The 26,427-nt window shown below is 42.4% G+C and overlaps 1 protein-coding gene and 1 non-coding gene across 6 annotated transcripts in view; one reads left to right on the top strand and one right to left on the bottom strand.

Moving 5' to 3' along the window:
- Positions 1 to 26,427, bottom strand: part of LOC118361005 (protein 4.1-like) — a 105,532-nt gene that overhangs the window by 37,345 nt on the left and 41,760 nt on the right. For all 5 annotated transcript variants that reach the window (XM_052482728.1, XM_052482726.1, XM_052482725.1 and 2 more), the window contains exons 5-6: positions 8,671 to 8,713; positions 8,442 to 8,517 (exon numbers count right to left, since the gene is read on the bottom strand). In XM_052482728.1, coding sequence (XP_052338688.1) covers positions 8,442 to 8,517; positions 8,671 to 8,713 — 119 coding nt within the window. The remainder of the gene's footprint in view (positions 1 to 8,441; positions 8,518 to 8,670; positions 8,714 to 26,427) is intronic.
- On the top strand, positions 6,497 to 6,553 carry LOC118361809 (U7 small nuclear RNA). Its single transcript, XR_004821072.1, has one exon. It is a non-coding gene; the product is annotated as a U7 small nuclear RNA (small nuclear RNA).

Here is a 26,427-nt window from a genome sequence, read left to right on the forward strand (position 1 = left end):
GCATACAGGTCTGCTCTGACTTTACACGGTTATTGTTCTATTTAGTTATTAATACTTATTTCCAAAAAAATGTCTTAGGAACGTGTATATGTAAAACCTTTTTTATTCAAATTGTTTATGATCAGTTTTCATATGCATTTACAATAGTAGGTAAACTTTTATATAAATTATTATTTTGCATTTTATGTCTCAGAATAGTTCCTGATTACACTAAAGAGGGTTAATAGTCTCTCTTACTACAAGAACCCTTGGTTTGGTCTTGAACATAATTTTCAGTTGAGTTGAATTTCAAAGCCGGATAACGTCTAGCTCAAAGTTTATGGAATAAGCTATTTTCACTTTAAATTGACTTAAATGGTACAGATCTCGGTTCCTTATCATTTACGTTCACTGCTCCTACGTCTTTGACTCATCCTACAACAGTTTATACTTTTATATCATCTTTGTTGTTTTGTCTTTGTCTATAGTTTCTCTTAATGCTAGGGGGTTTACGAAACAATGTGAAGCGCAAGGCCTTATTTTTATTTGCTAAACAATTTCGAACAGATTTTTGCTTTTTTCAAGAGTCTCACTCAATTTCGGCTGATACCAACTCCTGGAGGTCACAGTGGGGCAACGATATTTGGCTTTCCCATGGATCTGAACGCTCCGCTTGTGTCACTACAATAAAAAATAGTTTTGGTGGTAATATTCTACACTCAGAATGTGACTGTGATCAGTTACAATGACATTACGCTCATTACTGTAAACTTCTACAGGTACAACACCAAACATGAGAATGATGAGTTGCTTGAATCTATAGAGAAACATATACTTCATTGATTATCTCAATTTCCCCATTCGTTATTATTGATAGGACTTTAACATTACTATAGATAATTCAACTGATTGATGGCCCCCAGGTAGGCCAACCAATCAGAATTTGGGTTTAATACTTTTTATGGAAATGTTTGATCTTACTGATATACGGAGAGAGAGGTTTCCAGCTTACAGATCATTCACTTGGAGTAAAAAAACAGGTTCCAGACAATCCAGAATAGAATTGTGGCTTATATCCAAATGTATTGGTAGTGAGTGTGTTACTACAAATATTTGTACTACTCCCCTCATAGACCATAGGGCCATTTACATTAATATCAAAATATTTACCCCTGATACTAACCTTGATAGAGCATCCTACTGGAAGCTAAATAGCTCATTATTAAATAATGATATAGTTCAATTTGAGGTTAAAGGTCTGCTCTCACACTTTTGGGAAAGGGCTTGTGAAGAAAAATCTTATTGCAAGAACTGGGAGCTCTTTAAATTTGAGGTGTCCAAATACCTTAGCAATATTACTACCATATTTTCTAAGACCAGAAGAGCTGAAGAGGAAAAGGTGATCATTAAGATAACTTCACTTTCTCAGAGGTCCCCAGCCGGCCTATCGGGGGAGGAGAAGATGGAACTAATTTAGTTACAAAAGAAACTGGATAATATATATATAGATTAAAAGCAGAAGGAGCCTTTATTATATATAGGAAAAAATGGATTGAGGAGGGAGAACAGAATTCATCCTATTTTTTTAGACTTGAGAAATTTCACTCTAAAAATAACACAAAAAATGAATCACTAAATACTGTAGCAATTTTTACAGAAAATTGTATAGCTCTACGTACTGTCAGGAATTCACAGATATGTTTTTTAACTCACTGAATAATGTTCACTCTATCAGTGATATAGAAACAAAACAGTGTGATGAACCCATCAAAGTTGAAGAGATTATAGAGTCTATAAAACATCTAAAGAACAATACATCACCAGGTGTTGATGGAATTACATCAGAATTTTACAAATTATTTTCTGAACAAGTAGCTCCCTTCCTATTTGAAGTCTTTTTTAGAGAGTATTAAAAACAATGTTCTCCCTGCTATAATGAGTCAGGGGTTAATAACACTTAGCCTAAAAAAGAAGTGCTGCTCATCGATAACTGGGGTCCAATTTGTCTTCTTAATAATGACTATAAGATATTAGCCTTACTAGTTGCAAAAAATAATTAAAGAAGTCCTGGATGCAATCCTTGATGAAACACAGTCTGGCTTCATGAGGAACAGACATATTTATTTTTTTACTTTTTTTCTCCCCAATTTCGTGGTATCCAATTGTTAGTAGCTACTATCTTGTCTCATCGCTACAACTCCCTTATGGACTCAGGAGATACGAAGGTTGAAAGTCATGCATCCTCCGATACACTACCCAACCAAGCCGCACTGCTTCTTAACACAGTGCCCCTCCAACCTGGAAGCCAGCCGCACCAATGTGTCTGAGGAAACACTGTGCACCTGGCAACCTTGGTTAGCGTTCACTGTGCCCGGCCGCGATGAGACAAGGATATCTCTACCGGCCAATCCCTCCCTAACCCGGACGACGCTATGCCAATTGTGCGTCGCCCCACGGACCTCCCGGTCACAGCCAGTTACTACAGAGCCTGGGCGAACCCAGAGTCTCTGGTGGCACCCGGGAGGCCCTGGAACAGAAATATTTCTAACAGTGTCAGACTGGTATTAGACATACTTGACTACTCAGACCTAATAACTGAGGATAGCTTCATATTTTTTAAAAGATTTTTACAAAACATTTGACACAGTAGAGCATCCATTTCTCTTCCACTCCCTTGAGAGACTTGGCTTTGGGGATTTTTTCTGTAAGGCTATTAAGACTCTCTATGCAAACGGTAACAGCTCTATCAAATTGAAATATGGCACCTCACCTAGATTTGAGTTAAAGAGAGGAATTAGCCAAGGTTGTCCTATCTCTCCGTACCTATTTTTATTAATCACCCAACTTCTTGCAAATGATTTAAATAATAGTCCTATACAAGGTATTTCCATAGCTGGTAAAGAAATCATTATACGCCAGCTGGCTGACGATACTATACTCTTTCTGAAAGACTCTAACCAAATTCCCATTTCGATAAAAGTGAACTCATAGCTGTCAAAGATTGTGTGACACCTTCATATTATGGTATTCCAGTAAAAGAAGCACTTACATATTTAGGCATAACCATTACAAAGGATCAGAAGTCTAGAGGCTTACTAAATGTTAACCCTCTTATTAAAAAAACCCAGAAGAAGCTAAATCTATGGCTACAGAGGGACTTATCTTTTGAAGTTAGAGTCCTAATAACCAAGGCTGAAGGTATCTCTAGACTAACATATGGCGCTCTATCTTTATTTCTTGACAGTAAAATAAGCAAGGAGATAGACCTGATTGACAAAGTTCCAGTGAAACTCTCTGCTTTTCATCGGCAGGTTTTCTTGTCATAGTCCTTAATTTATAAATACACATTTTCTCCACACAGATATTATATATGGAATAATCTGGATATATTGTATAAAAATTATTCTTTGTTTATAGAATATTGGTTCCGAAATAATATCCTATTGGTGAGCCAACTGGTAAATGGTCTTTTACTCAGTTATAAGGAATTCTTATCACTTTACAAGGTCCCTTTAACACCTAAATATTTTGCAATTGTTTTAGATGCCTTCCCTCAGGTGTTGCTCTGTTATTCAGGAACGTGTCAAGACCTGACCCTCAGAGCCTACCTTCCATTGACCCTGTTGACTCATCAGTAAAAAATATTTGTTTCTCTTTTGGTCCATTCAACAACAGAGTGATACGAGCCTTGTTTCAGCAGGATGTTGTATTGATACCTTGCAGTATGTCATGCCTTATTGGAATGGATTTATTGATAATATCTGTTGGGAAAAAGTTTGGATGTTGCCACACACACACTTGTTAACAAAAATTAAGGAAGGTTCCTTTAAAATTATTCATAAATATTATCCTGCCAACCACTATATGAAGAAGTTTAAGGAAAACATCAACTCAAATTGCTCTTTCTGTAATAACCACCCAGAAACAGTGTATTTTTTGGCAATGTATTCATGTAAGAAAACTGTGGCAAGACATCAGTAGATTTATAATCTAACACATTTATGAAGATTTTACACTATTGTGGAGAAATGTACTGCTTGGATTCTTTATATACGATAGAAATAAGCTGAAACATATTTTTGTAATTAATTTCATTATTCTTTTGGCCAAATTTCATATACACAAATGTAAATTTACAAACAAAAAAAAAACATTTTCTTACCCTACAAAAATAAATTGAACTGTATTTTAAGACAATTAAATACTCTACTAACAAAAAAGCTGTTAGAATTATAAGTGTATCTATGTCCCTTAAGTTCTTTACCTCGATTGTCCATTGTATATAATCTATATATACTTGTGTTCTCTCATGTACTTTCTGTATTTATTTGTTGTTAATAAAAATAAATAAAACTTTTTTTAAAAACCTGTCACCAGCGTTACGCACATAATGACAATCACCTGGACTCCATCACCTCCTTGATTACCTGCCCTTTATATGTCACTCCCTTTGGTTTCTTCCCCAGTCGTCATTGTTCCTGTTTCATGTCGGTGCGCTGTTTGTGTTTCTTGTTGTGTTCATTTATGAATTAAATGTATTCACTCCCTGAACCTGCTTCCCGACTTCCAGCGTACATCGTTACATGCGCACAGTGCGAGGTAGTCGGCCTGTTCCTGACCTTGCACATCTGCATGGCACCTTCAGCATTAAAATGCTAAAATGGCTTGCCTGACATTAGGCTTTATTAGTTGCGTGACAACCTATGTAATTTGCTAGGTTATTATCTATGCGCTGTTGAAAATAGTGTTTTACCGGAATAAAAGTAAGCTACCGGAGATACAACTCTCATCTGGCTATACCTGCTGAAAGGGGTTTACAATAGATTGTATTTTAATTGTTCAGGTTCATCAGCAATAATTTTGGTAGTTTTGCGTTAAACAATCAGTGTATATGGTAATGTTTTGATAGACAGGGCAAAGTAGATAATTTCATAACGAGGAAAGCAATCCGTTTTATGAGGCGCACTGCATGGCCGAAGCAAGAGGACAAGAGAAGATCACTCCATAAAAACGGTCAAAATCAGAAGGGGATGAAATCCAAAGTTGTGCTATATCTTTATTGGCTGTCATAGCTCATTTGTAAACGATAAATATTGATACATTACTAGTTCAAACACGTAATTTGACAAAATGACTGTAACGGCGTTCTTCGTTTGTCAAAAGAGAGTCGGACCGAAATGCAGCGTAGTGGTTACTCATGACTTTAATAGAAAATGTGACACATGAAATAACGATACAAAATACAAAACAACAAACGGAACGTGAAACCGAATTACAGCCTATCTGGTGAAACTACACAGAGACAGGAACAATCACCCACGAAATACAAAGCGAAACCAGGCTACCTAAATACGGTTCCCAATCAGAGACAACAAGAACCACCTGACTCTGATTAAGAACCGCCTCAGGCAGCCAAGCCTATACAACACCCCTAATCAGCCGCGATCCCAAATACTACAAACCCCAATACGAAAATACAATAACATAAACCCATGTCACACCCTGGCCTGACCAAATATATAACGAAAACACAAAATACAATGACCAAGGCGTGACAATGACAAATTAATTTGTGGGAGATGGTGATTGCAGAACCAAAGTGGGGGGACAAAAAAAACATAGGCTAAATTGCCCCCCCCCCTAATGTCCCAGAGTGCAAAGAACCTTGGCATGACCCTGGACAACAACACTCTGTCCTTCTCTGCAAACATCAAAGCAGAGTACATCCGTAGAATATGGCCTTTCCTCAGACAGGAAGAGCCGCAGGTCCAAATCCAGGCACTTGTCAACTCCCATCTAGACTACTGCAACTCTCTGCTAGCTGGGCTCCCCGCTTGTGCCACCAAATTCATGCACCCCGCTCCTCCACACACTCCACTGGCTTCCAGTCTAAGCTTACATCATCTTCAAGACCCTGGTGCTTGCCTATGGAGTTGTAAGGGGAACTGCCCCTGCTTACCGTCAGGCTATGCTCAAATCCCAACCCGACCACTCCATTTCAACACCACTGGTCTCTTGGCCCTCCTACCCCTACGGGAGGGCAGCTCCCACTCAGCCTAACCAAAGCTCTTCACTGTACTGGCACCCCAATGGTGAAACAAGCTCCCCCTAAATTCAGATAGAGGAGTCCCTGCCCATCTTCCGAAAACGTATGAACCCTACCTCTTTGAAGAGTATCTAAAATAACTCTCATGCCCACAGAGTAAAATAAATATTTTTTTAAATCTAGACCCTACAAATAAAATGTGACCTACTATACTACACACTGTAGTATCCCTTCATAGTGTAGTACTTACTATATACATGTTTTGTATACGGTAGAACAGTAATACCACATGACTCATTTGCATATACCCACCCATTCCCATCTCCCATATCCCAATTTGTGCCACCCATGAGTGAGAAACCTACATGCAAAGTCTAGACCATATATTGTGTAATATGTAACATGTTATAGAACTATCTGTTTAGACGCCAGTCCTACCTAGCTACCTACATACCACCTACCTATAGGTTATGGAAATTATGCTCTTTTAGTATTTGTCCAGTAGGTTTCCTCAAGGAGAAAGCCCCTACTTCTATGTCAAAGATTAGTGATGGGAAAACAAGGCTTTCTGAAGCCTTTGGTGGCTCTCACCAAATTGTGCCGAAAAACGGTTAATTACTATGAGCTTTTAACACAATGCACATTAGTGACACGTGCTGGTCAGCAATTAACAGAAGCATTTGATGTTCAGATATAAGTTTTGACCAAGGCATTTATCAAAACTCTGTGGTACAGCGGTTAGTCATGGGTTTTGAACACCTAAACAGTTGTAATATGAGGTTAGCATCTTACATCCTTCATCCTTTTATTTGCCTCCAAGTTTGTTTTAAAAACTGTATATTCATGTCATTATTTAGGATGCGACAAAAGCTTATCATAATAAATTAAACAAATTCTAAGAACAACAATATGCAGATAGTGTGGTTTCACATCATCTCCCCCTCAGGAGACTGAAAAGATTTGGCATGGGTCCTCAGATCCTCAAAAGGTTTTACAGCTGCACCATCGAGAGCATCCTGATGGGCTGCATCACTGCCTGGTATGGCAACTGCTCGGCCTCTGACTGCAAGGCACTACTAGGGTAGTGCGTATGGCCCAGTACATCACCGGGGCCACGCTTCCTGCCATCCAGGACCTCTATACCAGGAGGTGTCAGGGGAAGGCTCTAAAAATGGTCAAAGACTCCAGCCACCCTAGTCATAGACTGTAATCTCTGCTACCGCACGGCAAGTGGTACGGGAACCAAGTCTAGGTCCAAGAGGCTTCTAAACAGCTTCTACCCCCAAGCCGTAAGACCCCCCACGCTGCTGCTACTCTCTGTCATTATCTATGCATAGTCACTTCAATAACTCTACCTACATGTACATATTACCTCAATTACCTTGACAACGGTGCCCCTGCACAATGACTCTGTACCGGTAACCCCTGTATATAGCCCCACTATTGTTATTTTACTGCTGCTCTTTAATTATTTGCTATTCTTATCTCTTACCTTTTTTTTTCTTCTTAAAACTGCATTGTTGGTTAAGGGCTTGTAAGTAAGCATTTCCCTGTAAGGTCTACACCTGTTGTATTTGGCGCATGTGACAAATAGAATTTGATTTGATTCAACCCTATGTTTTATCATCTGAGAAACCGATGGCTCGCTACCCTACCTGCAGAGTTACCAGTCAGGTGCTCTGGTCTGGAAATAAAAGCTACATCTGCAAATACTGTCCCCGGTAGAGGTGAGTGTTTGAAAGCAACTTGGCATCAAAAAAAGCTTGCAACATTTTGAAAAAGCACTTGATTAAACTAAGCTTTGGACGTCATTGATCATGATACAGGTATCGGTACTTTTGTATCAGATCAGACTGCTTTGAAAATGTTACGCAAGCCTGGAAGTGTCGGTATTGTACATCCCATCACCATCAAATATAATAAAACAAAAACACTATAGTAAATACCACAGTAATGTCCACAAAAACACTACAGTGGTTACTGTAGCATCTATATTCTTTTCATTTTTTTACTCCCTTATTCTCCCTAATTTTAATCTTGTCTCATTGCTGAAACTCCCCAACGGGCTCGGGAGGCGAAGGTCCTCCGAAACACCGAAACAATGTGTCGGAGGAAACACAGGAAACACTGAAGTTTTGTATGGCAATTTGCAACGACTTCTGGCTTGATTTAACACATTTATGCAGTTAAGTGCGGTGATTGGTTAAAATTGCGAGCCCTGTTTTTGTAGTGCAGTGATCACACAATTATATGAAGTAATAATTGCAGTTTTATGCAGTAATAGTGGTCAAATTTGCAAGCCCTAGCATAAATCGCAAAATCCTGGAGGGACTGGTTATTATCAATAAAGGCAGTTAGACATCAAATCTGACTTACATAGCATATTTAGTAGATGTTGATTATGATTCAAACCCACCTGGTGATGTCTTCAGTGAGCTGAGATGGGTCAGGGGGATAAAACTTGACAGCAAAGCCGAAATGCCAGGAGCCAACTGTGGATAAACGACACACAGTCAGCACTGTGTGTGTGTGTGTGTGTGTGTGTGTGTGTGTGTGTGTGTGTGTGTGTGTGTGTGTGTGTGTGTGTGTGTGTGTGTGTGTGTGTGTGTGTGTGTGTGTGTGTGTACATGCGTGGTCACACTAACTTCGGATTTGCTTCTTGATCTCCTTTGACGGGTCCAGCCAATTCTGAAAGAAAGAATGGGGAAATCCCCTTGAGAACAACACACAGCAAAAGAAAACAGCCAATTCCCCTCTCTTTGAAAACCCTGTCAGAGAGCTAACTACTGCACTGACTCCTCTCTTCCAAAGCCATCTCCTCTATTCGGGGCAAAATGCATCCACAAAGCAAAAGGAAATAAATGTCTTGGTAAATCATCAATGCCTTAAAGTAACTTCCCAGTGTTCCAGAATTCTATGAAATATGATCTATAAATAATTACAATATGAATGAATAAATGTCCTTCCTAAAATGCCAATTAAAGATGTTAAAAAGCAGTTACTCTCTGTGCCCCTGCTTGCCCTGTTAGGAACAAAAAGAACATGGGCATATACCAGCCAAAAGCAGCTGATTTGCCAGCTCAGCCAACCAGACACGCATGCACTTGGATATTTAAAATTAGCTACCAAGTCCGAGTCCCACCTGTGGAAGGCTGCCCAGCTGCACATGCACTTGTCATTTTTACCCATGCCGAAGGCTGCAGCTTGTAAACCAATTTAAATAGCTAGTATGGATGGGTTCAGATTTTGGATACGCATAATGGAACTACTAGGAATATTTAACTATAGCAACAATAAATGCAGATTGATTATTTCACAAACATGAGTCGTTTCTTTCCATTGCTTTATCACCATTGCGGAAATTGTTGTTTTTAGTTAGCTAGCTAGACACAATTGCAACACCCACCCATAGCAGGCACTCCAGCAGGTATATTTCACTGGTCATCCCCAAAGCCAACACTTCTTTTGGCCGCCTTTCCTTCCAGTTCTCTGCTGCCAATGACTGGAATTGGTTTACAAGCTGCAGCAAAAATCACCGAAGCTGGAGTCTCATATCTCCCTCTCAAACTTTAAGCATCAGCTGTCAGAGCAGCTTACTGTACCTGTACACAGCCAATTTAAAAAATATATATGTATATTTCACCTTTATTTAACCAGGTAGGCTAGTTGAGAAAAAGTTCTCATTTACAACTGCGACCTGGCCAAGATAAAGCATAGCCGTGTGAACAGACAACAACACAGAATTACACATGGAGTAAACAATAAACAAGTCAATAACACAGTAGAAAAAAAAGAAAAAAAGAGTCTATGTACATTGTGTGCATAAGGCATGAGGAGGTAGGTGAATAATTACAATTTAGCAGATTAATACTGGAGTGATAGATGATCAGATGGTCATGTGCAGGTAGAGATACTGGTGTGCAAAAGAGCAGAAAAGTAAATAAATAAAAACAGTATGGGGATGAGGTAGGTAAATTGGGTGGGCTATTTACCGATGGACTATGTGCAACTGCAACGATCGGTTAGCTGCTCAGATAGCAGATGTTTAAAGTTGGTGAGGGAGATAAAAGTCTCCAACTTCAACGATTTTTGCAATTCGTTCCAGTCACAGGCAGCAGAGAACTGGAAGGAAAGGCGGCCAAATGAGGTGTTGGCTTTATGGATGATCAGTGAGATACACCTGCTGGAGCGTGTGCTACGGGTGGGTGTTGCCATCGTGACCAGTGAACTGAGATAAGGCGGAGCTTTACCTAGCATGGACTTGTAGATGACCTGGAGCCAGTGGGTCTGGCGACGAATATGTAGCGAGGGCCAGCCGACTAGAGCATACAGGTCGCAGTGGTGGGTGGTATAAGGTGCTTTAGTAACAAAACGGATGGCACAGTGATAAACTGCATCCAGTTTGCTGAGTAGAGTATTGGAAGCTATCTTGTAGATGACATCGGCGAAGTCGAGGATCGGTAGGATAGTCAGTTTTATCAGGAGAGTTTACAGTCTAGTCAGACACCTAGGTACTTATAGATGCCCACATATTCTAGGTCGGAACCATCCAGGGTGGTGATGCTAGTCGGGCGTGCAGGTGGAGACAGCAAACGGTTGAAAACAATGCATTTGGTTTTACTAGCGTTTAAGAGCAGTTGGAGGCCACGGAAGGAGTGTTGTACGGCATTGAAGCTCGTTTGGAGGTTAGGTAGCACAGTGTCCAAGGAACGGCCAGAATACAGAATGGTGTCGTCTGCGTAAAGGTGGATCAGGGAATTGCCCGCAGCAAGAGCAACATCATTGATATATACAGAGAAAAGAGTCTGCCCGAGAATTGAACCCTGTGGCACCCCCATAGAGACTGCCATAGAACCGGACAACATGCCCTCCGATTTGACACACTGAACTCTGTCTGCAAAGTAGTTGGTGAACCAGGCAAGGCAGTCATTAGAAAAACCGAGGCTACTGAGTCTGCCGATAAGAATATGGTGATTGACAGAATCGAAAGCCTTGGCCAGGTCAATAAAAAAATATATATATATGCCATTTAGCAGACGCTTTTATCCAAAGCGACTTACAGTCATGTGTGCATACATTCTACGTATGGGTGGTCCCGGGGATCGAACCCACTATCCTGGCGTTACAAGCGCCATGCTCTACCAACTGAGCTACAGAAGGAAGTCAATGAAGACAGCTGCACAGTACTGTCTTTTATCGATGGCGGTTATGATATTGTTTAGTACCTTGAGCGTGGCTGAGGTGCACCCGTGACCGGCTCGGAAACCAGATTGCACAGCGGAGAAGTTACGGTGGGATTCGAGATGGTCAGTGATCTGTTTGTTGACTTGCCTTTTGAAGAACTTAGATAGGCAGGGCAGGATGGATATAGGTCTGTAACAGTTTGGGTCCAGGGTGTCTCCCCCTTTGAAGAGGGGGATGACTGCGGCAGCTTTCCAATCCTTGGGGATCAAAGACAATACGAAAGAGAGGTTGAACAGGCTGGTAATAGGGGTTCTGACAATGGCGGCGGATAGTTTCAGAAATAGAGGGTCCAGATTGTCAAGCCCAGCTGATTTGTATGGGTCCAGGTTTTTCAGCTCTTTCAGAACATCTGCTATCTGGATTTGGGTAAAGGAAAAGCTGGGGAGGCTTGGGCGAGTAGCTTCGGGGGAGCTGTTGGCCGAGGTTGGAGTAGCCAGGAGGAAGGCATGGCCAGACGTTGAGAAATGCTGGTTGAAGTTTTCGATTATCATGGATTTATCAGTGGCGACCGTGTTACCTAGCCTCAGTGCAGTGGTCAGCTGGGAGGAGGTGCTCTTGTTCTCCATGGACTTTAGTGTCCCAGAACTTTTTGGAGTTAGAGCTACAGGATGCAAATTTCTGCGTGAAAAAGCTGGCCTTTGCTTCCCTGACTGACTGTGTATATTGGTTCCTGACTTCCCTGAACAGTTGCATATCGCGGGGACTATTCGATGCTATTGCAGTCCGCCACAGGATGTTTTTGTGCTGGTCGAGGGCAGTCAGGTCTGGAGTGAACCAAAGGCTATATCTGTTCTTAGTTCTGCATTTTTTGAACGGAGTTACTTTTAAAGAATGACCAGGCATCCTCAACTGACGGTATGAGGCCAATATCCTTCCAGGATACCCGGGCCAGATCGATTAGGAAGGCTTGCTCGCAGAAGTGTTTTAGGGAGCGTTTGACGGTGATGAGTGGTGGTCGTTTGACTGCGGACCCGTAGCGGATACAGGCAACGAGGCAGTGATCGCTGAGATCCTGATTGAAGACAGCGGGTGTGTATTTGGAGGGTCGATGAGGGTGACCTTGTTTACAGATTTAGGGTTGTACCTTGTGGGTTCCTTGATGATTTGTGTGAGATTGAGGGCATCTAGCTTGGATTGTAGGACTGCCGGGGTGTTAAGCATATCCCAGTTTAGGTCACCTAACAGAACAAACTCTGAAGCTAGATGGGGGGCGATCAATTCACAAATGGTGTCCAGGGCACAGCTGGGAGCTGAGGGGGGTCGGTAGCAGGCGGCAACAGTGAGAGACTTATTTCTGGAGAGATTCATTTTTAAAATGAGAAGTTTGAACTGTTTGGGTATGGACCTGGAAAGTATGACATTACTTTGCAGGCTACCTCTGCAGTAGACTGCAACTCCTCCCCCTTTGGCAGTTCTATCTTGACGGAAAATGTTATAGTTGGGTATGGAAATCTCAGAATTTTTGGTGGCCTTCCTAAGCCAGGATTCAGACACGGCAAGGACATCAGGGTTGGCAGAATGTGCTAAAGCAGTGAGTAAAACAAACTTAGGGAGGAGGCTTCTGATGTTGACGTGCATGAAACCAAGGCTTTTTCGATCACAGAAGTCAACAAATGAGGGTGCCTGGGGACATGCAGGGCCTGGGTTTACCTCCACATTACCCGCGGAACAGAGGAGGAGTAGGATGAGGGTGCAGCTAAAGGCTATCAAAACTGGTCGCTTAGAGCGTTGGGAGAAAAAAGGAGGAGCAGATTTCTGGGCGTGGTAGAATATATTCAGGGCATAATGAGCAGACAGGGGTATGGTGGGGTGCGGGTACAGCGGGGGTAAGCCCAGGCACTGGGTGATTATAAGAGAGGAAGTATCTCTGGACATGCTAGTTGTAATGGGTGAGGTCACCGCGTGTGTGGGAGGTGGGACAAAGGAGGTATCAGAGGTATGAAGAGTGGAACTAGGGGCTCCATTGTATACTAAAACAATGATAACTAACCTGAACAACAGTATAGAAGGCATATTGACATTTGAGAGAGACATACAGCAAGGCATAAAGTAATCGCAGGTCTTGATTGGGAGAAGTAGCTAAAACAACAGGTGAGACAACAACAGCTAATCAGCTAACACAACAACAGCAGGTGAAATGGTGATGACTAGGCAGAGAGAGTCGGATTAACTATACACAGAGCCTGAGTTCGCGGCCGGGGCCGACAGATAAATATAAATAAACAGAATGGAGTACCATGATTAATGGACAGTCCAGCAGGCATCAGCTATGTAGCCAAGTGATCATAGTGTCCAGGGGGCAGCAGTAGATGGAGCAGGGAAGCCGCCACTACGTTAGCACGCGGGCGACACAGCGTTTAAAGTTAGTAGCCCGGGGCTAGTAGGAGCGTCTGCTCCGACGGAGGCCGGTTAGGGGCACAGCGGATGGAGTATTCGTCGGCAGACCAGTCGTGGAGGTGCGGAGGGGCGCCATGTTGACAGAGAATCCAAGCCAGATGGCGAAAGAGGTATTGTAGAATTTAGTTTGCCAGCCGGGAGATGCACCTGGCCAGCCGGGAGATGCACCTTCGTGGCAGTGGCATTAGGCACTATAGCCAATCGGTAGCAGCGGTGATCCAGTGCCAAGGTCCAGTGTTTACAGCAAGGATCCGGTGGAGTATTGGGCTCTAGCCGTGTACGAGTGGGGTTCGGGTGAACAGCTGATTAGGCCGAGAGGTGGGCCTCAGGGATAGCTTCGGTGCCACGGTGAATGCAAGCTAGCTGTGAAGATCAGAAGCCGTGGTCCAGGGATTACGGCAGGAATCCGGCGTTGTTGTGGAGAGACAGTCCGATACTGGTAGACTAGCGAGTATTATCCAGGCTAAAAACAGGGCTGGTATCTGTGCAGAAGGTAAAAGCCGCTAGCAGTGGCTAACAATGACTAAATAGCTTGTCGCTAATTAGCTGGTTAGCTTCTGGAGGTTCTTGAATGTTTTCTAAAATTGAAAATAATAGCGATTCCGTATCACATTGGGTGAGGCAGGTTACCGGAAGGTATAATAAAATTTAAAATCGAAAAGAGATTGAAAATAAATCGAAATATATGTACAAAAAATATACGAAAAAATATGAAAAAATACAAAAGTACACGAGAGGACAAACAAACACGTCTTCACTGCTACGCCATCTTGGAATGAGAGGATTTGTAAATAGCACACCCAACTACCTCATCCCCATATTATTACTTACCCTCTTGCTCTTTTGCACCCCAGTATCTCTACTTGCATATCATCATCTGCACATCTATCATTCAAGTGTTAATGCTAAATTGTAATTATACGCCTCTATGACCTATTTATTGCCTACCTCCCTACTCTTCTACATTTGCACACACTGTACATAGATTTTTCTATTGTGTTATTGACTGTACGTTTGTTTATGTGTAATTCTATGTTGTTCTTTTTGTTTTGTTTTGCTTTATCTTGGCCAGGTCGCAGTTGTAAATGAGAACTTGTTCTCAACTGGCCTACCTGGTTAATTAAAGGTGAAATAAAATTAAATAAATAAGCTTACTGCTGCAACCTAAGTCAGTCAACAACAGCTAACTGGGTCATTCCATAAAATAGTGCCTTTATGTCCTCGTGAAATGATGTGTGTACATTTTGATAAAACATTTAATTTAACAGTTGGATCACATACAGTGCATTCGGGAACTATTCAGACCCCTTCACTTTTTCCACATTTTGTTATGTTACAGCATTATTTTAAAATTAATTAAATACACTACCGTTCAAAAGTTTGGGGTCAGTTAAAAATGTCCTTGTTTTTGAAAGAAAAGCAATGAAAGAAAGGAGCTTCACAAGACCTCAACTGGCAGTTTCAATAAATAGTACCCACAACACACCAGTCTCAACGTCAACAGTGAAGAGGCGACTCCGGAATGCTGGCCTTCTAGGCAGAGTTGCAAAGAAAAAGCCATATCTCAGACTGGCCAATAAAAAGAAAAGATTAAGATGGGCAATCGAACACAGACACTGGACAGAGGAACTCTGCCTAGAAGGTCAGCATCCCGGAGTCGCCTCTTCACTGTTGACATAGAGACTGGTGTTTTGTGGGTACTATTTAATGAAGCTGCCAGTTGAGGACTTGTGAGGGGTCTGTTTAGAACTAGACACTCAAATGTACTTGTCCTCTTGCTCAGTTGTGCACCGGGGCCTCCCACCCGACTTTCTATTCTGGTTAGGGCCAGTTTGTGCTGTTCTGTGAAGGGAGTAGTACACAGCGTTGTACGAGATCTTCAGTTTCTTGGCAATTTCTCACATGGAATAGCCTTCATTTCTCAGAACAAGAATAGACTGACGAGTTTCAGAAGAAAGTTCTTTGTTTCTGGTCATTTTGAGCCTGTAATCGAACCCACAAATGCTGACGCTCCAGATACTCAAATAGTGTAAAGAAGGCAAGTTTTATTTCTTCTTTAATCAGTACAAAAGTTTTTAGCTGTGCTAACATAATTGGAAATGTGCTTTCTAATGATCAATTAGCCTTTTAAAATTATACACTTGGATTCACTAACACAACGTGCCATTGGAACGCAGGAGTGATGGTTGCTGATTATGGGCCTCTGTACGCCTATGTCGATATTCCATTAAAAATCAGACTTTTCCAGCTACAATAGTTATTTACTACATTAACAATTCCTACACTGTATTTCTGATCAATTTTATCTTATTTTAATGGACAAAAAATGAGCTTTTCTTTCAAAAACAAGGCCATTTCTAAGTGACCACAAACTTTTGATTGGTAGTGTATATTTTTCTCTTCATCTACAGTATCTACACACAATGGCAAAGCAAAAACAGGTTTTTATACATTTTTGCAAATTTATTGAGAAAAAAAACGGAAATAATACATTTACATAAGTATTCAGACCCTTTACTCATTACTTTGCGGAAGCACCTTTGGCAGCGATTACAGCCTTGAGTCTTCCTCTGTATGACGCTTCAAGCTTGGCACACCTGTATTGGGGGAGAACCTCCAATAATTCTCTGCAGATCCTCTCAAACTGTCAGGTTGGATGGGGATCGTCTCTGCACAGCTATTTTCAGGTCTCTCCAGAGATGTTAGATCGGGTTCAAGTCTGGGCTCTGGGTGGACCACTCAAGGACATTCAGAGACTTGTACTGAAGCCACTCCTGAGTTCTCTTGGCTGTGTGCTTAGGGTTGTTGTCCTGTTGAAAGGTGAACCTTCGCCCCAGTCTGAGGTCCTGAGCGGTCTGGAGTAGGTTTTCATCAAGGATCTCTCTGGAGTGATAGAGGTAGATACTGGAGTGATAGAGGTAGATACGTACAAGGTGACTAGACATCAGGATATATGATAAACAGTGTAGCAATAACATATATATGATTGTATGTGCATGTGTGTGTGTAGAGTCAGTATAAATCTACATGCATATTATTTGTGAGTGAGCAAATGATGCAGTGTCAAATCAAATCCAATCAATTTTATTGGCTATATACACATGGTTATTGTTTTTATTTAACTAAGCAAGTCAGTTAAGAACAAATTCTTATTTACAATGACAGCCTAGGAACAGTGGGTTAACTGCCTTGTTCAGGGGAAGAACAACAGATTTGTACCTTGTCAGCTCAGAGATTTGATCCGCCAACCTTTCAGTTACTGGCCCAACGCTCTAACCACTAGTCTACCTGCCGTTAGCAGATGTTAATGCGAGTGTAGCGAAATGCTTGTGCTTCTAATTCCGACAGTGCAGTAATATCTAACAAGTAATCTAACAATTCCACAACAACTACTGTACCTAATACACACAAATCTAAAGGGATGGAATAATATATAAATATATGGATGAGCGATGACTGAGTGGCATAGGCAAGATGCAATAGATGGTATAAAATACAGTATACATATGAGATGAGTAATGTAAGATATGTAAACATTATTAACGTGGCATTATTTAAAGTGACTAGTGATACATTTATTAAAGTGGCCAAAGATTTGAGTCTGTATGTAGGCAGCAGCCTCTCTGTGTTAGTGATGGCTGTTTAACAGTCTGATGGCCTTGAGATAGAAGCTGTTTTTCAGTCTCTCGGTTCCAGATTTGAAGCACATGTACTGACCTCGCCTTCTGGATGGTAGCGGGGTGAACAGGCAGTGGCTTGGGTGGTTTTTGTCCTTGATGATCTTTTTGGCCTTCCTGTGACATCGGGTGCTGTTGTAGGTAGTTTGCCCCCAGTGATGCGTTGTGCAGACCGCACCACCCTCCGGAGAGCCTTGCGGTTGAGGGCGGTACAGTTGCCGTACCAGGCGGTGACACAGCCCGACAGGATGCTCTCAATTCTGCATCTGTAAACGTTTGTAAGGGTTTTAGGTGACAAGCCAAATATCTTCAGCCTCCTGAGGTTGAAGAGGCGCTGTTGTGCTGTCCGTGTGGGTGGACCATTTCAGATTGTCCGTGATGTGTAGGCAGAGAAACTTAAAAATGTCCACCTTCTCCACTGCTGTCCCTTCGATGTGGATAGGGGGGTGCTCCCTCTGTTGTTTCCTGAAGTCCATGATCATCTCCTTTGTTTTGTTGATGTTGAGTGAGAGGTTGTTTTCCTGACACCACACTCTGAGTGCCCTCACCTCCTCCCTGTAGGCTGTCTCGTCGTTATTGGTAATCAAGCTCACTACTATTGTGTCATCTGCAAACTTGATGATCGAGTTGGAGGCATGCATGGCCACGCAGTCATGGGTGAACAGGGAGTACAGGAGGGGGGTGAGCATGCACCCTTGTGGGGCCCCAGTGTTGAGGGTCAGCGGAGTGGAGATGTTGTTTCCTACCTTCACCACCTGGGTGGGGTTGAGACCCAGGGCCTCAAATTTAATGATGAGCTTGAAGGGTACTAAGTGGTTGAATGCTGAGCAGTAGTCAATGAACAGAATTCTTATATAGGTATTCTTCTTGTCAAGACGGGATAGTGCATTGTGATGTACTGGTACACCGCCTAATATAGAGGTCCTGGATAGCAGGGAGCTCAACCCCAGTGATGTACTGGGCTGTCCGCACCACCGTCTGTAGTGCCATGCGGCCGAGGGTGGTGCTATTGCCATACCGAGCAGTGATGCAGCCAGTCAACATGCTCTCGATGGTAATGCTGTATGACATTTTTCTATTTCATTTTTTATTTCACCTTTATTTAACCAGGTAGGCCAGTTCTCATTTACAACTGCGACCTGGCCAAGATAAAGCAAAGTAGTGTGTCAAAAACAACATCACACAATTACACATAAACAAATGTACAGTCAGTATTACAATAGAAAAATCTATGTACATTGTGTGCAAATATAGAAGAGTAGGGAGGTAAGGCAATAAATAAGCCATCGAGGCAAAATAATTACAATGTAGCATTAACACTGGAGTGATAGATGTGCAGATGATGTACAAGTAGAGATACTGGGGTGCAAAGGATCAATAACAATATGGGGATGAGGTAGTTTGGTGTGCTATTTACAGATTGGTACAGTGCTCTGACAGCTGATGCTTAAAGTTAGAGATGGAGATATGAGACTCCAGCTTCAGTGATTTTTGCAATTTGTTCCAGTCAGTGGCAGCAGAGAACTGGAAGGAAAGGCGGCCAAAGGAAGTGTTGGCTTTGGGGATGACCAGTGAAATATACCTGCTGGAGCGCCTGCTACGGGTGGGTGTTGCTATGGTGACCAGTGAGCTGAGATAAGGTGGGGCTTTACCCAGCAAAGACTTATAGATGACCTGGAGCCAGTGGGTTTGGCGACAAATATGAGGGCCAGCCAACGAGCGCATACAGGTGGCAGTGGTGGGCAGTATATGGGGCATTGGTGACAAAACATATGGCACTGTGATAGTCTACATCCAGTTTGCTGAGTAGAGTGTTGGAGGCTATTTTGTAAATGAAATCGCCGAAGTCAAGGATCGGTAGGATAGTCAGTTTTACGAGGGTATGTTTGGCAGCATGAGTGAAGGAGGCTTTGTTGCAAAATAGGACGCCGATTCTAGATTTAATTTTGGATTGGAGATGCTTAATGTGAGTCTGGAAGAAGAGTTTACAGTCTAACCAGACCCCTAGGTATTTTAAGGAATGACGCTGGAGATGAGAAGCAGGTACGGGGAGTCAAACATTTAATCTGGAACAGACATAGAACAAGACAGGAACAGTGTAAGCACACGGGTAACACAGGCATATGACAAACAATGCAGCAGCGGGGAACAGAGAAGGGAACTGACAAATATAGGGGAGGAAATAAACAGATGAATGAGTGAGTCCAGGTGAGTCCAATATCGCTGAAGCGCATGACGAGGGAAGGAAGGTGTGCGTAAATGATGTTGGCAGGAGTGCGTAATGCAGGGCAGTCTGGTGCCCTCGAGCGCCAGGGGGGAAAAGCGGGAGCAGGCGTGACAGGTATTTGTAGTTGTCCACATATTCTAAGTCAGAACCGTCCAGAGTAGTGATGCTAGTCGAGCGTGTGGGTGCGGGCAACAATCGGTTGAAGAGCATGCATTTAGTTTTACTAGCATTTAAAAGCAGTTGGAGGCCGCGGAAGGAGTGTTGTATGGCACTGAAGCTCGTTAGGAGGTTTGTTAACACAGTGTCCAAAGGTGGGCCAGATGTACACAGATTGGTGTCGTCTGCATAGAGGTGGATCAGAGAATCACCAGCAATAAGAGCGACATCATTGATATGTACAAAGAATAGAGTCGGCAAGATGGGAAAGAGGTGCAGCCTTGTTCACGACTGTGCGTGTGTGTGGACAATTTTAAGTATTAGTGATTTAGACACTGAGGAACTTGAAGCTCTCGACCCGCTCCACTGCAGCCCCGCCGATGTGGATGGAGGCATCTTCGCCCCGTTTCCTGCAGTCCACGATCAGCTACTTGGTCTTACTAACGTTGAGGGGAAAGGTTTGATCCGGCACCACACTGCCAGGTCACTGATCTCCTCTGTGTAGGCTATCTCATCATCGCCGGTGCGTGGCCACACAGTTGTGCGAGTTGTGCGTGGCCACACAGTCATGGGTGAACAGGGAGTACAGGAGGGGACTAAGCACACACCCCTGTTGGGCCCCCGTGTTGTGGATTAGCATGGTTGAGGTGATGTTGCCTACACTCACCACCTGGGGTCAGCCCGTCAGGAAGTCTAGGATCTAGTTACAGAGGGAAGTGTTCAGTCCCAGGGTCCTAAGCTTGGTGATGAGCTTGGAAGGGACAATGGTGTTGAACGCTGAGCTGTAGTCAGTGAACTGTATTCTCACATATGTATTCCTGTTATCCACGTGGGTAAGAGCAATGTGGAGTGCAATTGAGATTGTGTTGTTTATGGGCCTGTTGGGGTGGTGTACAAATTGGAGTGGGTCTAGGGTGTCTGGGATGATGGAGTTGATGTGAGCCATAACCAGCCTCTCAAAGCACTTCATGTTTACAGTTGTGAGTGCTACATGGCGGTAGTCATTGTGGCAATATGCCTTAGAGTTCTTGGGAACAGGAATGATGGTAGTCATCTTAAAAGATGTGGGAATTACTGACTGGGACATGGAGAGGTTGAAAATTACTGTGAATATGCCTGCCAGGTGTTCTGGGAATGATCTGAGAACACGCACTGGAATACTGTCAGGCCCTCTGGACTTGATCTGATTAAAGACCTTACTCAAATCGGCCGCGGAGAGTGAGATTAACCAGTCCTCTGGGTCGGTGGCGTCCTTTACACCAGGCACGATGTTGTTATTGTCGGAGAGGGCATAAAATGCATTGAGTTCGTCTGGAAGAGAGTCATCGTTGGACAGATCACAGCTGAGTCATCATTTGTAATCTGTAATGGACTGTAGCCCTTGCAACGGAGCCTCAGTAATATGATTCTACCTTATTGCCACAGTATATTGTCCTTTGGCTCGTTTGATGACTCTGCCGAGATCATAGCACTTGTTCTTGTCCTCAGCCGTAGCCTCAGGGTTGTCTGCGATAGCCCTGTCTGTGGTAACCCTGTCTTTTAGTTTAGAGCCAACCTCTGTGTCAATCCAGGCCTTTTGATTGGGGAAAGCAGCAAACCTTGACTTCGCCAAAACATTTCCTAATGAAGCCGGTGATGGAGGTGGTTAGCTCGTCGATGTTATCAGCGGAGTCTCAAAACATTTTCCAATCAGCGCTAGTAAAGTAGTCCTATAACATAATCTCTGATACTGCTGACCATTTCTCAATGGAGAGAGTCACAGGTACTTCTTGTTTGAGCTTCTGGAAGCAGGAGTACGGAGTTATGATCTGATTTGCCAAATGGCGGACGAGGAAGGGCCTTGTATGCTTGCTTGTGGGTTGAATAACAGTGGTCTAGGACTTTGTCACCCTTCGTGGCGAAGGAGATGTGTTGATGGAAGTTGGGCATCGCGTGTCTTAATGACGCAGAATTTAAATCGCCTGCAACCAGAAAAGCAGCCGTAAGTTTTCCTGCTTGTTTAGAGCCTCATACAGTTTGTTAAATGTGGGCTTGTTATTTTTCTTGCCCTGAGGTGGAATTTATGCAACAGTCACAATAACAACTGAAAACTCCCTTCAGGAGGTAGAAGGGTTGGCATTTGTCCATCTCATCTCAGTACGGCGCCATACGTGCTTTGGCAGAGAGGCAACGTCAGCATAGCCAACAACTTCCCATGCTTTGGTAAATAGCTGAGGGATGGGGGTGGAGAAATGTTACCACTCTCCAATTCATTGATCGAGCTATGGATGCAATAACTGACCATCCATGATATCAAAATTATAGTTTAACCATGTTTTGAAGCTATACCACGTTTTTTTATTTTTTTATTTACAATTCAATTGTCTGCAAAAGCTAGAGTAAAACAAGATGAAACACGAAAAAGTATGTGGACACCCACTCAAATTAGTGGATTCTGCTATTTCAGCCACACCAGTCGCTGACAGGTTTATAAAAACAAGCACACCGCCATGCAATCTCCATAGACAAACATTGTCAGTAGATTAGCCTTACTGGAGAGCTCAGTGACATTCAACATAGCACCGTCATAGGATGTCACCTTCCTTCAAGTCAGTTAGTCAAATTTCTACCCTGCTAGCGCTGCCCCGGTCAACTGAAACTGTTATTGTGAAGTGGAAACGTCTAGGAGCAACAACGGCTCAGCCGTGGAGTGGTCACACAAGCTCACGGGACTGCCAAGTGCTGAAGCATGTAGCGAGTAAAAATCGTCTGTCCTCGGTTGCAACACTTACTACCAAACTGCCCCTGGAAGCAACGTTAGCACAATAACTGTTTGTCGGGAGCTTCATGAGATGGATTTCCATGGCCAAGCAGCTGCACACAAGCCTATGATCACCATACATAATGCCAAGCGTCGGCTGGAGTGATGTAAAGTTCGACGCCATTGGACTCTGGATCAGTGGAAACGCATTCTCTGGAGTAATAAACCACGCTCCACCATCTGGCAGTAAGACGGACAAATCTGGGTTTGGTGGATGCCAGGAAAACACTACTTACCCAAATGCATAGTACCAACTGTAAAGTTTGGTAGAGGAGGAATAAAGAGCTAGGACCTTTAGTTCCAGTGAAGGGAAATCTTAACGCTACAGCATACAATGCCATTCTAGACAATTCTGTGTTTACAACTTTGTGGCAATAGTTTGAGGAAGGCCCTTTCCTGTTTCAGCATGACAATGCCCCCGTGCACGAAGCGAGGTCCATACAGAAATGGATTGTCGAAATTGGTGTGGAAGAACTTAACTGGCCTGCACAGAGCCCTGACCTCAACCCCATCGAACACCTTTGGGATGAATTGGAATGCCAACTACGAGCCAGGACTAATCGCCCAACATCACTGCCCGACCTCACTAATGCTTGTGTCTGAATGCAGAATATTTCCCTGCAGAAATATTCCAACTTCTAGTGGAAAGCCTTCCAGGAGAGTGGAGGCTGTTATAGCAGCAAAGGGAGGACCAACTCCATATTAATTCTCATGATTTTGGAATGAGATGTTCGATGAGCAGGTGTCCACATAGTTTTGGTCATGTAGTGTATTTTGGGTTCTGATGGGGAAGGACAGTTGAACTAAGGTGCGGGGCGGCAGGGTATCCTAGTGGTTAGAGCGTTGGACTAGTAACCGGAAGGTTGCAAGTTCAAACCCTTGAGCTGACAATGTACAAATCTGTCGTTCTGCCCCTGAACAGGCAGTTAACCCACTGTTCCTAGGCCGTCATTGAAAATAAGAATTTGTTCTTAACTGACTTGCCTAGTTAAATAAAGGTAAAATAAAATAAGCTCATGAAGCATTTCAAAGTGATATTCTTCAATAATCAATGGCTCAAGAATCAAAGTCCAAAAATGTATGTACCAATCCTGGATTGTCTCTTTAATATTCTCAGGGCACAGGAATATAAATGCCAGTTAAGCCCTGTCCGCTTAGCTTAATGTCACCAGAGTCTTCTGAGAGATACTTTCTCTATACACTGTGGACCCCACGTGCCACCTTTAAAAGGGCAATCACTTCTAATCACATTTCAAAGGGCAATGGTCTCTTTTCTTCTTTCACCCTGACTGGTCCACTGTGAGGACGGGCAACCACCACCCTTTCCTGCAGTCAAATAACCTAGTGGCCTCATGGGTGGAATGTTATAAATAGTTTTCATAATTAATAAACGTTTCTTCCGTTTCTTCTGTTGTTTCTATGTTAAACGGGTTTTGTTATATCTCAGTCTTCTGTGATGCATATAAAGTGTAATATTGGGATGCAAATTAAAATCTATATCTGACATCGTACATGTCTTCCTTTTTTTAAGCCCATAACCATGTGTGTGAGGTGTATACTTTTGTTTCAAAGTAGACTTGTTTAAGACTACCAAGAAACAATCTGCGTGACCCTGATTTAGCCCACTGCAGTAAAAGGTTAATACATTACCTGATTTTTAAGGACAATGTCACCTGCACATGGGTTGTTCCATGAATAGAGTGCCCTCAGACATTATGTGTGTGAATTGTAATAAAACACTCAATGTAACAGTTGGATCACACACTGTACATCTATGCTCTAACTCAGTGTCTCCCAATCTCAGTCCTGTGGACTCCAAGGGGTACACATTTAATTTGTTGCCTTAGCACTACACAGCTGATTTAAATAATACAAGTTTGATGATGAGTTTATTATTTAAATCTGTTGTGTAGTGCAAAGGCAAAAAAACAAAAAGTCCCCAGGACAGAGTTTGGGAAACGCTGCTCTAACTAAACTAAACCATGTTAAAGGAATAGTTCGATATTTTGGCAATGAAGGGTACCATTTTTAGGTTTCTGCGTCTAGTAGGAAGGAAGTCAAAGGTCGTTTCACGAGACAATGACTTGAAGTCTTCGGGAATCAGCTAAAAATCCAACATCAAGAACTAATCTTTCAAATGTCAAATAGCTGTGTATTCATTTTCTCTGAAAATCACCATTTTGGCATGTCGCAATTCATGCTTGTTCTTCAAGAATATTAACTTCCCTGGCGACTCATCGTGAATCAAATTCTGCTGCTCTGTCGATTGCTCCATACATTAGTCTGAACATGCCATCCAAGAAGTCATTTGTGCTGATGTCAAAATGACGTGATTCTTGATTCATGAAGGCCGTTTCTGGCCCAACCCATCGGTTTCTGAGACCAATCAGAGAGGTCAGAATCTGTTCGCATACTCAAAGAGTCAGGGAGGAAAGAAAACACAGACTTGGAGAAGAAACATAAGTGGGCATGGCGTTTGGCCGGAGCGATGTGGATGGGTAGCCAGGCAAGGTTTTATCCCACTTAACCCCAAGATTTTCCCATGTTTTCTCCATCATTGTAAAGCCCAAGTTATTTAGCTGCTTTGGGAAAGTAATTTCTGAAGATATTTTGTAAGTCGCTCTGGATAAGAGCGTCTGCTAAATGACTTAAATGTAAATGTAAATGTAAATATGTGCTTAAGTAATGTCATTAGAAATTCATTTACTTTTGTCACTCAAGTTTAAGGTCAACAGTGTAACATGAACTGAACTCTCATTTTAACATGGTAAAACTATTATTTTGAGAAAAAAAACAATTCTAATAAAACATTGAACCTGTACTAGTCAAATCATAGTGTAAAAACAGGTGAGTTGGTTTTACACTTTTAGGCCATTTTCGGGTGTTTTGTGGTTGGAAACTTGAGCGTGTCGAGCATACCATGTCAACCCTGTTACCCATAGATAGATATGCTAGAAATGTTTTAAGTTCTAAAATGTCACTTTTAACTTTATTGGTATTCAACCCCCTGAGTCAATGCATTTTATAATCATTGCTGGCAGTGATTACAGCTGTGAATCTTTCTGGGTAAGTCTGTCAGAGCTTTGCACACCTGGATTGTGCAATATTTGCACATTATTCTAAAAAACATCTTCAAGCTTTGTCAAGTTGGTTGTTGATCATTGCTAGAGAGTCATTTTCAAGTCTTTCCATAGATTTTCAAGCCGATTTAATTCAAAACTGTAACTAGTCATGAACATTCAATCTTGTCTTGGTAAGCAACTCCAGCGTATATTTGGCCTAGTGTTTTAGGTCACTGTCCTGCTGAAAGGTGAATTTGTCTCCCAGTGTCTGTAGGAAGGCAGACTGAACCAGGTTTTCCTCTAGGATTTTGCTTGTGCTATTCCGTTTATTTTGATCATTAAAAAATCTCTAGTCCTTGCTGATGACAAGCAAAACCATAACACCACCATACTTGGAAATATGAAGAATGGTGTTCAGTGATGTGTTGTGTTGGATTTGCACCAAACATAACACATTGTATTCAGGACATAAAGTTAATTTCTTTGCCAAATGTTTTGCAGTTCTACTTTAGCGCCTTATTGTAAACAGGATGCATGTTTTGAAATATTTGTATTTTGTACTGGCTTCCTTATTTTCATTCTGTCAATGAGGTTCATATTGTGGAGTACCTACAATGTTGTTGATCCATCCTCAGTTTTCTCCTATCACAGCCATTAAACTCTATAACTATTTTAATGTCATCATTGGCCTCATGGTGAAAGCCCTGAGCAGTTTCCTTCCTCTTTGGCAACTGAGTTAGGAAGGATGCCTGTATCTTTATAGTGACTGTGTGTATTTAGTTTAGTTCAATTTATTTACACCAAAGAAAACAAGTGATAGACAACAATACAGATAAAAC

This window comes from Oncorhynchus keta, chromosome 28, assembly GCF_023373465.1.
Source record: "Oncorhynchus keta strain PuntledgeMale-10-30-2019 chromosome 28, Oket_V2, whole genome shotgun sequence".
Taxonomy (NCBI): domain Eukaryota; kingdom Metazoa; phylum Chordata; class Actinopteri; order Salmoniformes; family Salmonidae; genus Oncorhynchus; species Oncorhynchus keta.